Source organism: Macadamia integrifolia, chromosome 2 (assembly GCF_013358625.1).
Source record: "Macadamia integrifolia cultivar HAES 741 chromosome 2, SCU_Mint_v3, whole genome shotgun sequence".
Taxonomy (NCBI): domain Eukaryota; kingdom Viridiplantae; phylum Streptophyta; class Magnoliopsida; order Proteales; family Proteaceae; genus Macadamia; species Macadamia integrifolia.
In genome coordinates, this window is record NC_056558.1 from 1,148,936 (window position 1) to 1,160,520 (window position 11,585).

Sequence of the window (11,585 nt, forward strand, 5' to 3'; positions counted from 1 at the left end):
AAAGGGAAACAATATGGAGATTCCAAGCAAAGACAAGGTGCTTGTCACATTATAAATCTGTGAAGAATTTTATTCCTATTCTCAAAGGAAATGCCTTCACATAATTGATCGGTTGTGTGAGAAGGGGTTGTGCATCTTCTTTTATTCATTTCTCACCAAATGTGATGAACCACTGCACTAAAAGCAAGTTTACCTAAGATGTCACATGAAGTTTTTTCATTAAAGAGCTCAAAATCCATCTCAACTTGAATCTTATGAAATTATCATCATCCTGTCAATGATCATATGAATTATTATGTGATTGAATAGGTAGTTGATAACTAACTAGTCATTCATGGCTTAGGAGGTTACAATTATAAAGTTCTGCTGAAAATCTTGGACAGAAAATTACAGAGAGAAGGAGAAGAGAACCAAAAGATACTCTTTTTTACTCACCATGACACTTTCTAGTGATTATGATCTGTGAGACCTACATTTCTTATGTGTCGCTCCAATGTTCATATAAGCCCTCATAGGCATGGTTGATGCACTTCAAACGTTCGACTGTTGAAGGTGATATTGCATGGAGGGCAAAGAGTGTTGGGGAAACAACAACTGTATAGCGCAGCGGTGAGCTGTGATGCGCTCACTAGAATGTCTTGAGTTCAAGCCTCCTGGCTGTTATCTATTATCTAATTCCCCTCCTTAAAAATGCGCTCACTAGAAGGTCTTGAGTTCGAGCCTATTGGCTGTTATTTACTATCTAATTCCCCTCCTTAAAAATGCCCTCAATAGAAAGTCTTGAGTTCGAGCCTCCTAGCTTATCTACTTCCCCTCTTTTAAAAAAAAAATAAAAAATAAAAAAAAATAAAAAATCAATCCATCCCCTTTCAAGAAACAAATCAAACACTATAAACCAAAGAAAGTTTTAAATTAATCTCATGAGGAGATTTGTGCGTAAGCTTATAAGACCCATAAGGTGTTAGTGGCAGCCTAATAGGTTGAACTTGACATTTTAGTAGTTACATTATAGGTTGGATCTTTTTATTTTTTCAGATTTTATTATTATGAAACTAGTCTATAAGTGGGGATACAATTGGTATACGAGATTTGTAACTAAGTTGATTACTTGAGTTAGATTAGATTGCCTATTACTTAGGTATTTTTTTTTTTTTGAGTATAATTACTATATTAATTATACTAGATTGATAAGAAGTTATATTTGTAAGCCAAATTAGGAATATAAGGCATTGATATATGTAATACGCTCCCATCAATTAGAGATGATTTGAGAAAAAGAATATGAATTTTTTAATAGTTTTAGTGCTATTGTGTAGTGCCTACATTATTAATATCTCATACTTAATTGCTTCTCTTGTATTCTCTTTTTCCTTCCAAGAAGATTGATTTCATCTCTTTTCCTTTCTCTTCTATCGACCTCATTTCTACCCTTAATAACACAAACATTTCCTTTATTTTAGATTTGATTGCATTTTGATAATCGATTTTGATTGCATCTGAGATCCATAATCTGAATCTTCATATTAGATTATTTGGTATTAGAGCAAACATGCTTATGGATTTAACCTTATTGTTGGTGATGTACCAACAAATTCAACTTATGGAAGAGAATCTTAAAGAGACTAGACAATAATGCTAACAATTCAAGAACAACACATCTGATCGTTTGGACTAATTTATAAGATGATAATGTGGAGATAAAGTTAGTATGCTAGATTAGTAGTTAAGTTGAGTGTTTGAGTTATATTGGAATACATATTAGCTAGAAAGAGGTCTATTTTAAGTTTATTTACTTTATTAGCTATGTTAGGGTGATTAGGAATCAATTTCCATCAATTAGAGATGATTTGAGAAAATATGAGTTTTTTTTATTTTTTATTTTTCTTTTAGATTTTCGGTGTTGTTAAGTAGTGCACAGGGGATTGGAATCTTATACCTAGTTTTTTCTCTTTTATTATTTTCTTCTATCTTCTTTCTCCAAAAAAGATTAATCTCATCAATTTTTTCTTTTCTAATATCGGCCTGATTTCTTCCTTAACAACACAATTGTTTTCTTTATCTTACATCTATTATAGTTTCATTATTGAATCTTAATGCAAAGAAGGAGTTGAAGACTTATTGTCGTAAGAAGAAATGACCATCAAGTGTTACCCCCGTAACCTAATCTGGTCAAATTTAAACTTTAAATAATAGGTGACGCATATGAGAGTGTCAGCACCGATGACCTATGGATAACAACAGTCTATTGCTTGGAAGGATGGAATGACCCCTCGAGCCATTATGTAGTGTAGGGTTGGTCCCAGGGTTGAAAGGATCCCTCCCACTCATGTGCCAGACCTTTATAGTAGAATTTGGTTTTGTGAGGAAGCAAACAAATATGTCGATTAATGTTTCTCTCCTTGTTTGGGGAAACAATAAAAACTGGCATCTTTCATTATAAATTTGAGACTGAAAGAAAATAGACCCATTAAGGAATAAACTAATATGAGTTGATACATATGACTTAATTATGTAAATGTAAAAGAGAACCATTATGCTTTACCCAAAAAAAAAAAAAAAAAAAAACCATTATGGATGTGATTTGCCCTTTGTCTCGTGTTCAAATGATTAGAATATATACATCAATGATTGCCTAAAATAAAAATAAGCTTGGTTTCATTGTTGTTGATCCTATAGAGGGTGTTCTAATTCTTAAATCAATGGATGAAACATCAGAAGGTTAATGAATATAAGACTTGTAATCATGTGATATAATTAATTAACGAAATATTAATTATAATAGGACCGCTAAACAAATTATGATAAAATGAATTTTATTATTTATAAGAGAACCGATGAAGAAAATATTTAAATTCAGAGAAATATGAATGTTTTTATTTTTTATTTTTTTTGGGTGGGGTGGGGTTAAACAGAGTACTTAAGGAATCAAAAGAAGATAAATTTTTTGACTATTTGTAAGGTCTATCATCCATTAAACTTATCATCACAAAAAAGGTCCGATCTTGAAGGCCTAAGAACTAGAGCAAAAAATCACTAAACATATTTCTCCACCTATTGATGCAAAGAAAGGGACGAGTCTTAAGTATTTCGATCTAAGTACATATCCAAGAATTTTCATGAAGGTAGGTTTGCTTATTTCACTGGAAGTTTGTGAAACCCTGGTCTAATACAACTCTTTTGTTTATTGTCCAGAAAAGGAGCTAAAAGTGAGAAGCACCTCTGAGGGTTAGTTGGTAGTGGTGGAGTGCCAAGAGGCCAAGGATGACCCTAGTTGCCAGTGCACCTTCTGCCAGTTTTTTGGAAAGCTTCCATGAGCAGTGGAGTCAAAGTTAAAAGGTCATTGAATACTAACTACTGGGGTTTGACACAGAGGTTGGACAGCCTGACCAATTCAGCAAGGCCACTGGCTAGTTACCACAGGTTGGTTGGTGGTGTTGAGCTAGAAAAACTACATTAAACCTCTATAAGGTCCACTGTCCTACAACAGTGAACCCTAGACCTACCCAGTAGATTGGGGTTTCTCTATATTGTACATACTGTACTTAATATTAAGGGTATCAAAATATAACTGAAACCGTTTACGAGAACCAAAACCGATCGGTTATAACCGAACAGAACCGTACCATTGTAAATTGATCCGGTTTTGGTTTTATAGGCCATAATTCTAGTTTGGTTCGGTTCAGAGCCAAAAAATCGATGGTTAACTGGAACCTAGTTTAGAGATTTAAAGTGTTTTGAATTTCAATGGATCTCTATGTGAAAAGAAAAAGAAAAAAATACTAACAGAGAAGAGAGTTTCACTTTCAAACAGTCACACCTTTTGATGTCATAATTTCTATGATCATGATTAATTAGTTATTATATGTGTAGTCTTTTACATAGAAAGTATATTGTCTTTAGCAAAATAAAAATATATTATCTTGACTCTTTAGGAAATTTAGTATATGTAGGATTCACATTAGTTGTAGGATGCAAACCATTTTCTAAAAGGAGACTATTAACTACAAATAAACTGGTTGTGAACTGAATAACAAAAACCGATTAGAAACTACTAAAACTGAAACTGGATGAAAAGATTCTGATTTCACCTTATTCCTATCTAGTGCGGTTTTGATTTCACCTTATCAAAATGTAAACCAAACCAAAACCGAACCTAATAACCAAAACTGCTTGTACATTCTACCAATAGTGTTGGAAGAGTTAGCAAGAAAAGTGGGCCAACAAGTAATTATTAACCTTTAAAATGGGTTGGAAATGATAGTGAAGGCAGTAGACCCAAGGGAGGAACAAATCTAGCTCAACCGGCTAGAGAGCCCTGGGCAGGACAGGCTGGCCTGTTAGCTGGGCAAAATAGTCATCTTTAACTATTGTGGGTTCCACACTTATAATTTAACATAAGGGTCTACTTTCTTTGAGCCTTTTATGATAAAATAAATAAAATAATAATATACATAATATAAATAAGAGGTATATGAATTAAAGTTAAAGTATGTAAAATTAGATATGCATAAGTATTAAAATACTAGGTATAATATTATATATAAGTATCCCTCCACTAAGGGAGATGAGACTATAAATAGTGCTCCACCGACACTTGGAACACTTATTTTCTCACAAGTACAACAAGCGAAAGAAAGGAGAAAGAAGAAGGAGAAGAAGAGAAGAGAAAGAGAAAAGAGAGGAAGGAGAAATCAAGAAAGAAATCAGTTTCTTGAGGCAGTAATTGGAGATTTTTGCAACCAGGTAAGAAATTTAACTTAGTATGAACATGTAATGGAAAGAAAATTTCTGAAATTGATGGTTTCAGTTGGCCGATTTGGCTAAATAGGGAGATGAAAGTGAAAATCTGAAATCCAACAAGGCATATGAACATGGAGTATATGGTGTTTTGCTTCTTTACTGAACATGGAAAGAAAGATTAAATCTGAAAAGGGTATGTTCACTAATTATGGACGAATGAGATTGGAAGACTGAGGTTCTTGTTTAAATTCTTAAAACAAAGCAATTACTTGAAATTGAGGGAAATCCTATCTTGATTTTACTATTTTACGGTTTAGAGATACATGCAAAGGAAATTTGGGGATGGATTCTATGCATGCATGTTCAATTTGGGAACCGATCATCAAATTGGACGTTGGATACAGAAATTCCACCTTTAATTCATGATTTTGTGTAAGAACATGGTCCAATTTGAGAAAAATCTGAAATTTCTGCTGAAATTAAAGGTATAATTTAAGAAATTAAAAATGGAAATGATGAATGGGCTAATAGAGGGCTTGAATTAAGGTAATGTAATGCTATTGTGTGAATGGGGCCTCAAAAACAGAGATATATGGAATAGATTTAGGCTTTGATTTCTGCTAAACACTGGAAGAATTGAAATTCTGCGAAAAAAGGACAACCGGTGGGAGACCACAGGATGGCCAGTTGGTCCTAGAGTCTCCAGCCGGTTAGACTTCCAAAGACCAGTTTGCTCCCAAAATTTAACTCCCAAAATTTAACTAAGACCTATTAGACTAAAAGGGGACCTGTAGAACTTATAAAGGAGATTATAGATGACTTATATGTATATATTTCTGGTTTTAGGAAATTTAAATAGCACTATGGGAGCTTGTTTAGTACCAAAAGGGAAGTTATCAGTTTTAGAGTACCAAAGTGAGTGGGTGCCTCTGACCTCTTTCTTTTAGAGTGTTTCTTATTGTTGTTCATGCATGTTTGTGAATGTGCATATTTTTTTACTTTATGATCTCTATTATGGTGAAATTGATGGACATGAAATGTGAAAGGTAAGACAGGTAAGATGGGACACATGCAGGTGCTCATGTTTGTATGTGTGAATTAGATGAATGGATGTGCATCATATAGTATGATGGGCTAAGTATCACTATCCTAAGTGCTACATCCCTTGTTCGTAGGGGGTTAGGTATGGACTAATCCTGACTTATGTGACTGCTTGAACAGCAGTGCACTTTGTGTGGTACGATGTACTGTACTAGAGATAGATGTGAGACAAGATATGACGTATTGTATGCATGCTGGATATATATATATATCATACAGGGTTACTAATTAGGGGTTAGCCGAGGGGACCGAGGCTCTGACCGGGACTGGATGACTCCTGCCTACAACGAGCTTGTATTCCTGAGGCCCAACGTATAGGGTAGGGAATGCCACCTACATTGCGTAGCACTATACCCTTAGGAGATGAGACTTATTAATGGACTAGGGATCTGTATAGTTAAATAAATGGAATCATGAGCATCATCTCTTTGAGTGAAGTATGCAATACATCATATGTTTGCTTGTGTTTGCCTATTCCACCCCTCACTGAGCATTTCCAGTGCTCACCTCCTATTTACTTTGATCCTTAGATCTTGAGAGCAGTGACATGCCGATTACTAGTACAGAGTAAAAGATTATGGCAATGGATCAGTTGGCATATATCTAGGATGATGATTACATCAATGGACTTGATTGTGAGTGTGATGATTGTGTTTATGGAGGACAACAATTCTGAAGAGTAGATGTAACTGACCATTCTTTGTGTACATATGTAATTGTGGTGATCAGGTTTTGATGATCCAGTTGATGACATGATATAGGAAGAAAATATTTTTGTGTTAATATTTCGTTATAATGGGATAACTGTAAGATATGGATTACTGTAATATATGATACCATGATTTACTGTACATATGGTATCACATAGATGCACTAGATGGATCTGGACTTTATATCTAATTTTATGATATTTGGTGCAACTCTAATCTTTAGTTGTTTAATTGTGGTGTTGTGGACAATCCTAGAATAGGGTCTTGGAAAAAATAGGCTGACTGGATGCAATGAGGTATCTAGTGCCGGCATACCTGTGCCATAAATAGGGCAGGGTGTGACACTCACTAATTGAAATGATGCATTAATGCATTTTTTCAGATTTAGTTAGCTTAACCAAACAAACCTGAGGGGCTGTTTTGGGTTGAGGTATAAGAACCTCATTTCAATCACTATTCATTCAGTTTGTTGAAACTGAATTTTCTACTCTAGCAAGGAGAGGAGGAGAAGAAGAAGAAGGACAAATTAAGGGAGAGGAATATAGCACATGCCTTCTGGGACTTGTAGATCTAGTCCACAGTGTAGGTGAGTGAATTTTCCTTAGGTTAACTAAGAATTCTTGCTGAATTGGATCGTAGTATACTAGGATGTACATGCATGAAGCAATTGGGTTCAGCAATAGGTTCCCAGAGATGAATTACAACTCCCAATTGCTGAAATTATCAGTTCATAGTGGGTTTAGAGACCCAGACCCACTCTAACCCATCTCTGTGAACCCTAAAAATTGGTGAATTGGCTATGCCACTTTACTAATTGGAGTTGGGATTTGCAGTTCAAGCCAATTATGAGATTTATCTATCCATTAGTTGCTTGCTGAATTTTTAGGTAGAAATTGAGTAAATTCCTCAATTTTTCTCTAATCTCTGTAAATTATTCTAAAATTTTCTTAATTGGAACTGGAGCATGGTCCATCCATGATTCCTCGAGCTATCCAACTCGAATGAAGTGAATAATGTTGTAGGATAGCTCAAACTCAAAGCCATGCATACAAGTTTCTGAATTTTCTATAAAATTTGGACAGCTTGTATGGCTTGGGTAGTTGTAGGCTGAATGTTTGAGATTTAAAAGTAACCGCAAGCGTACAGATTAGTGTAGCTAATAGGTCAAACACAAGGAGAGCAGTCATTTTATTTTAGGCTTCTTCTAGTAATGCGAAAGTGTACAGATTGTTGATTGTGATATGCTTCTAACTACCGCCCTAAAACACATGCATCTAAAACCAACATCCTAACCATTCGTCATCTAGGAATTTAAATACTCAAACCACGCAATTAAAAAGCAAATAATTGAAAGTAAAAGTGCTGAAATAGAAAGTACTCAAAAGTAAATAAAAGTGCAAATAAAAGGGACAAAGCCAGAGAGAGGCACACAAGTAGGTATCTCTACTTAGCCCGACGGATGCACCATAAATAATACGAGCTTCTTTACTTGACCAGAGAGTTACTCTTACAAGGGCTACTCTACTTAGCTTTAGGGGAAGGGAGGCAAAGCAAATGACTGAAAATAAATAACTAAAAGTAAAGGCAATAAAAGGATAGTTCTATGGCTAGAGAGGGGCAAAACCAACACATGCATCTAGCCAAGGACCTTGGGGGAAAGGGAAAACATCAAAGTAAAAACTGAAAATTAAAACCCTAAATTAAGAATGAATAGGTAGTACGAAGAGAGAATGAGAGGGGGGGTGAGAAGACTTATAAATAAGCCTACCTACCTGAACTTCAATGCTTGAATTGAAAAATTGATTGATTTGAGATATTACTTGCCCTAAAAGCTAGATCTGGAATAAACCACACTTGAAATTGCTAGGCTTGGAGAAAACAAATATTAAAGGAAAACTTAAACTTGAACAGAGATGCTCCAAAGCTTGGATCTTGTCACCTAGATCTATGCCTTGAACTAGAGAATTAAAATTATTACAACTTGAATAACATGAATCATAAAATATAAAAGACATTGCATTAATAGAACCAATTACAAAAGTGTTCAAAACAAAATCAAAGAAGAACTAAAACTAGAACTAGAGCATAATGAAAACTAGAGAAAAAGAGAAAGAGAGAAAACCCTAAAAAAGAAGTGTGTCCTCTCCCCCTTTAGTTGACTCTCTTATAGAGGGAATGGGGAGGTAGAGATAACATAGGAAGTAGGGGAGAAGAGAGGACAGTCCAAAGGGATCCTCTAGGATCGTGTGATGAGGTGGAAATATGAAAGAAGAGAAAAAAAGAGAGAATGGAGATAGGGGAGAGAATCCAACGATTTGGGTGATGAGGTGGAGGGAGGAGAGAAGAGAAAAATGAGAGAAAATAGGGGAGAAAAGGGAAGAACGCCCAAGTGTGGGCCCTCTTGGATTGTTTGTGAGGTGGAGGAGAGACAATAGAGAAAATAGGAAAGAAAGTAGGGGAGAAAAGGTCTCCCACGATTTTTTTTTTCCTTATTTTTTTTCTTTTTTTCTTCTTCTTTTTTTTTCTCTCTTCAAACTTGCACACAAACCCCTTCCTTTGGACGATTTTTCTTGCTTTGCTTTGATCAATCTTCTAATTTAATGGGAAATCTCGTCCATGCCCTTGATGCAAGTAGGTGGAAAATAGGAGAAAGAAAATCTTCACAAAATCTCCAAAATGAGAGAATCACCCAAAATGGAGGAGAGAGACTATTCAAAATCTCATATGGGTCCCTCCATCTCGTTGGAATATGGAATATTCCCCTAGGACAATTGCAGAAAGGCTGGCCTGCTTCTTGGTTAAGTTCTAGTCCATTACTCTTTTCCTGACCCAAAAAGAATAATCACTTGTATGGGTGTTTAAACGAATGTGTACTTTTAATGCAACATATCCATCTTGCTCAAAATTTCATCCTCTTCGTAGCCATAAAAAGAAACATGACCTCTTTACGTGCAAAAATGGAGATATCGTGCCCGATAGTCTTTAAGGCCTGTGAAATATAAAACCTGCGAAAAGAGACTAAAACCCAAGGTAGCTCCATTCTAAATATGTAAAAATGCATGCTTTTATACCCTAGATTTCACAGATAAATGTGCTCATCACTGAATATAGTAGGAAATTTAGCTTATAGGTTGGGTTTGGTCCCTCCATTATTTCCATGATGAGTGGTTTAAAGGGATGTGCAAAGCCAAGGCAGAGCAGCCACAACGAGGCTGGTTGCAGGCTGGTAGGGAAAACCTGTAGACAGCAAGCCATCGGGTGGTGCCTGTGGCTGACCGTTGTCTTTGCAACTCATCTACTTGTGGTTTGTCTACAGAGCTCTACAACCCCTGCTTTTGTAGCCGGTGCCCTACCCACTAATGGGTACTGTTGCACACTTGAGACCCATGTTTTGACTCTATAAGGTGGGTCAGTATGGGGCATCACTGAGGATATGTTAGTGAGGTTTGTGCACAGGTTAATTCGGGTCTATACAGTTCAGTACAGGTGCTGTACAGAAGTGTATGCCTAAGAGTATACAAATATATGTTGTTATTGACTGATTGGTAAACCATTGATTTAGGAACTTAAATTAGTGGGCGAGCATATGCAGTTGAAGGGAATTTACCAAACTCAGCGGGTACTGAGGTGAGTGGGTGTTCCTTTTTAGTGTTTTATGTTCTATTTTATATTTTGTATGCTTATGTGCATTGGTTCTTTTATGTTCCTTGATCTTGTAACTTCTATTCTTGTGGATTTGCGAAAATAGCATGTGATGGTACTCTTTATTTTATTAATTGTTCTCTTTACTATTGTAGAATTGTTGATACAGTTACTGTGGACTGTGGAGGTGAGAATGTGAGTTGGCACACGGTGAGGCCGAAGGGGTAATTCTGACACCATGTGTCCGGTGGTTGTGATTACTTGGTGTGATTGATGGTGGTTGTATTGCATCACTTAGAATGCATTTGGGTTATGATATCACAAACCTAGGTGCTACAACCCCTTGTCAGTAACAGGAAATGTACTGAGTAATCCCTATATGTGGTTGTCTGATAAAAAGTACACGTCCATTGTATTAAAAACTATACCTAGAGGTGGATGCAATAGGTATGATGTATTGTATGCGTGGCTGCTAAGTAACTAACCTAGGGGTTGGCTAGGGGACTGAGGTTCTTTTCGAGAGTGGTTGACACTTGTCTGCAAGTAGTTTGTATCTTCAAACTTGACGTATCTGGAGCTGCTTCTGATACTTGGTGGGTTTTCCAGATACCGATGTGGAGTATAGACATGACTGCAGGTGTGATGACTATGCCTATGGAGGCTTAGGCTATTGAGTGACTTCAATAGTGGTTTTATTTGTAGTATTTTGTGTATATATGTGGATGTTCAGACTTGTAAGAGCTATGGAGATGTATTAAATTTCAACTTTTGTATATATATGAAATTAATAGCACAAAATTGACACCAGTTTTGCATGATCTTAGCTTATGTATGTGATTGTAGTGATCTTGGTGCATTGTATTTGTTAGCTTACAACTTTGAGATCCTAGGGAGTCAAGTTGAGTAGATATGGTAAGGTGTCCAGTTCCGCATACCTTAGCCTATGGAATACTGGGTGTGACAATTTTATAGTTCAACAACCAAATTTCTTTATAGTTCAACAACCAAATATCCACAGAAAATTTACATCAGCCTCTTGCAAGGGTAACAATAAGAGTTTTGGATCCTTTGACCATCGTCAACCATCTGTGGGCCTCACACAACCTTATCCCCGATTAGAGACATGTGGGGGTCTATTTCGTAGAGGCTCTCAATTCCCTTATGGGTTTTTTTTTTTTTCTAAAAGGAATGTGCAAGGTTATGGTCTATATTGAGGATTAAGAAATATGATATTATATTTGGAGTCGCCACCTAGGGTTAGGGCCGAGGACCCGATGGGTTGGCCCGATCCATATGGAAAGGGCATAAAAGTTGGTATAATCTAGAGGTTTTAGGTAAGTGTCAGGTTATGGAATAAGGAAGGTATCAGGAACCCACTCCACCCTGTTCAAC

At 36.1% G+C, this 11,585-nt stretch overlaps 1 protein-coding gene across 1 annotated transcript; it reads left to right on the forward strand.

Annotated features, from left to right (window-relative positions):
- The first annotated feature begins 3,310 nt into the window (after positions 1–3,310).
- LOC122091523 lies at positions 3,311–11,008 on the forward strand. Its single transcript, XM_042661523.1, has 4 exons — positions 3,311–3,420; positions 4,527–4,743; positions 10,114–10,178; positions 10,349–11,008. The coding sequence occupies exons 1-4, from the start codon at positions 3,311–3,313 to the stop codon at positions 10,419–10,421; spliced, it is 465 nt and encodes a 154-aa protein (XP_042517457.1). The 3' UTR covers positions 10,422–11,008.
- The last annotated feature ends 577 nt before the right edge of the window (positions 11,009–11,585 follow it).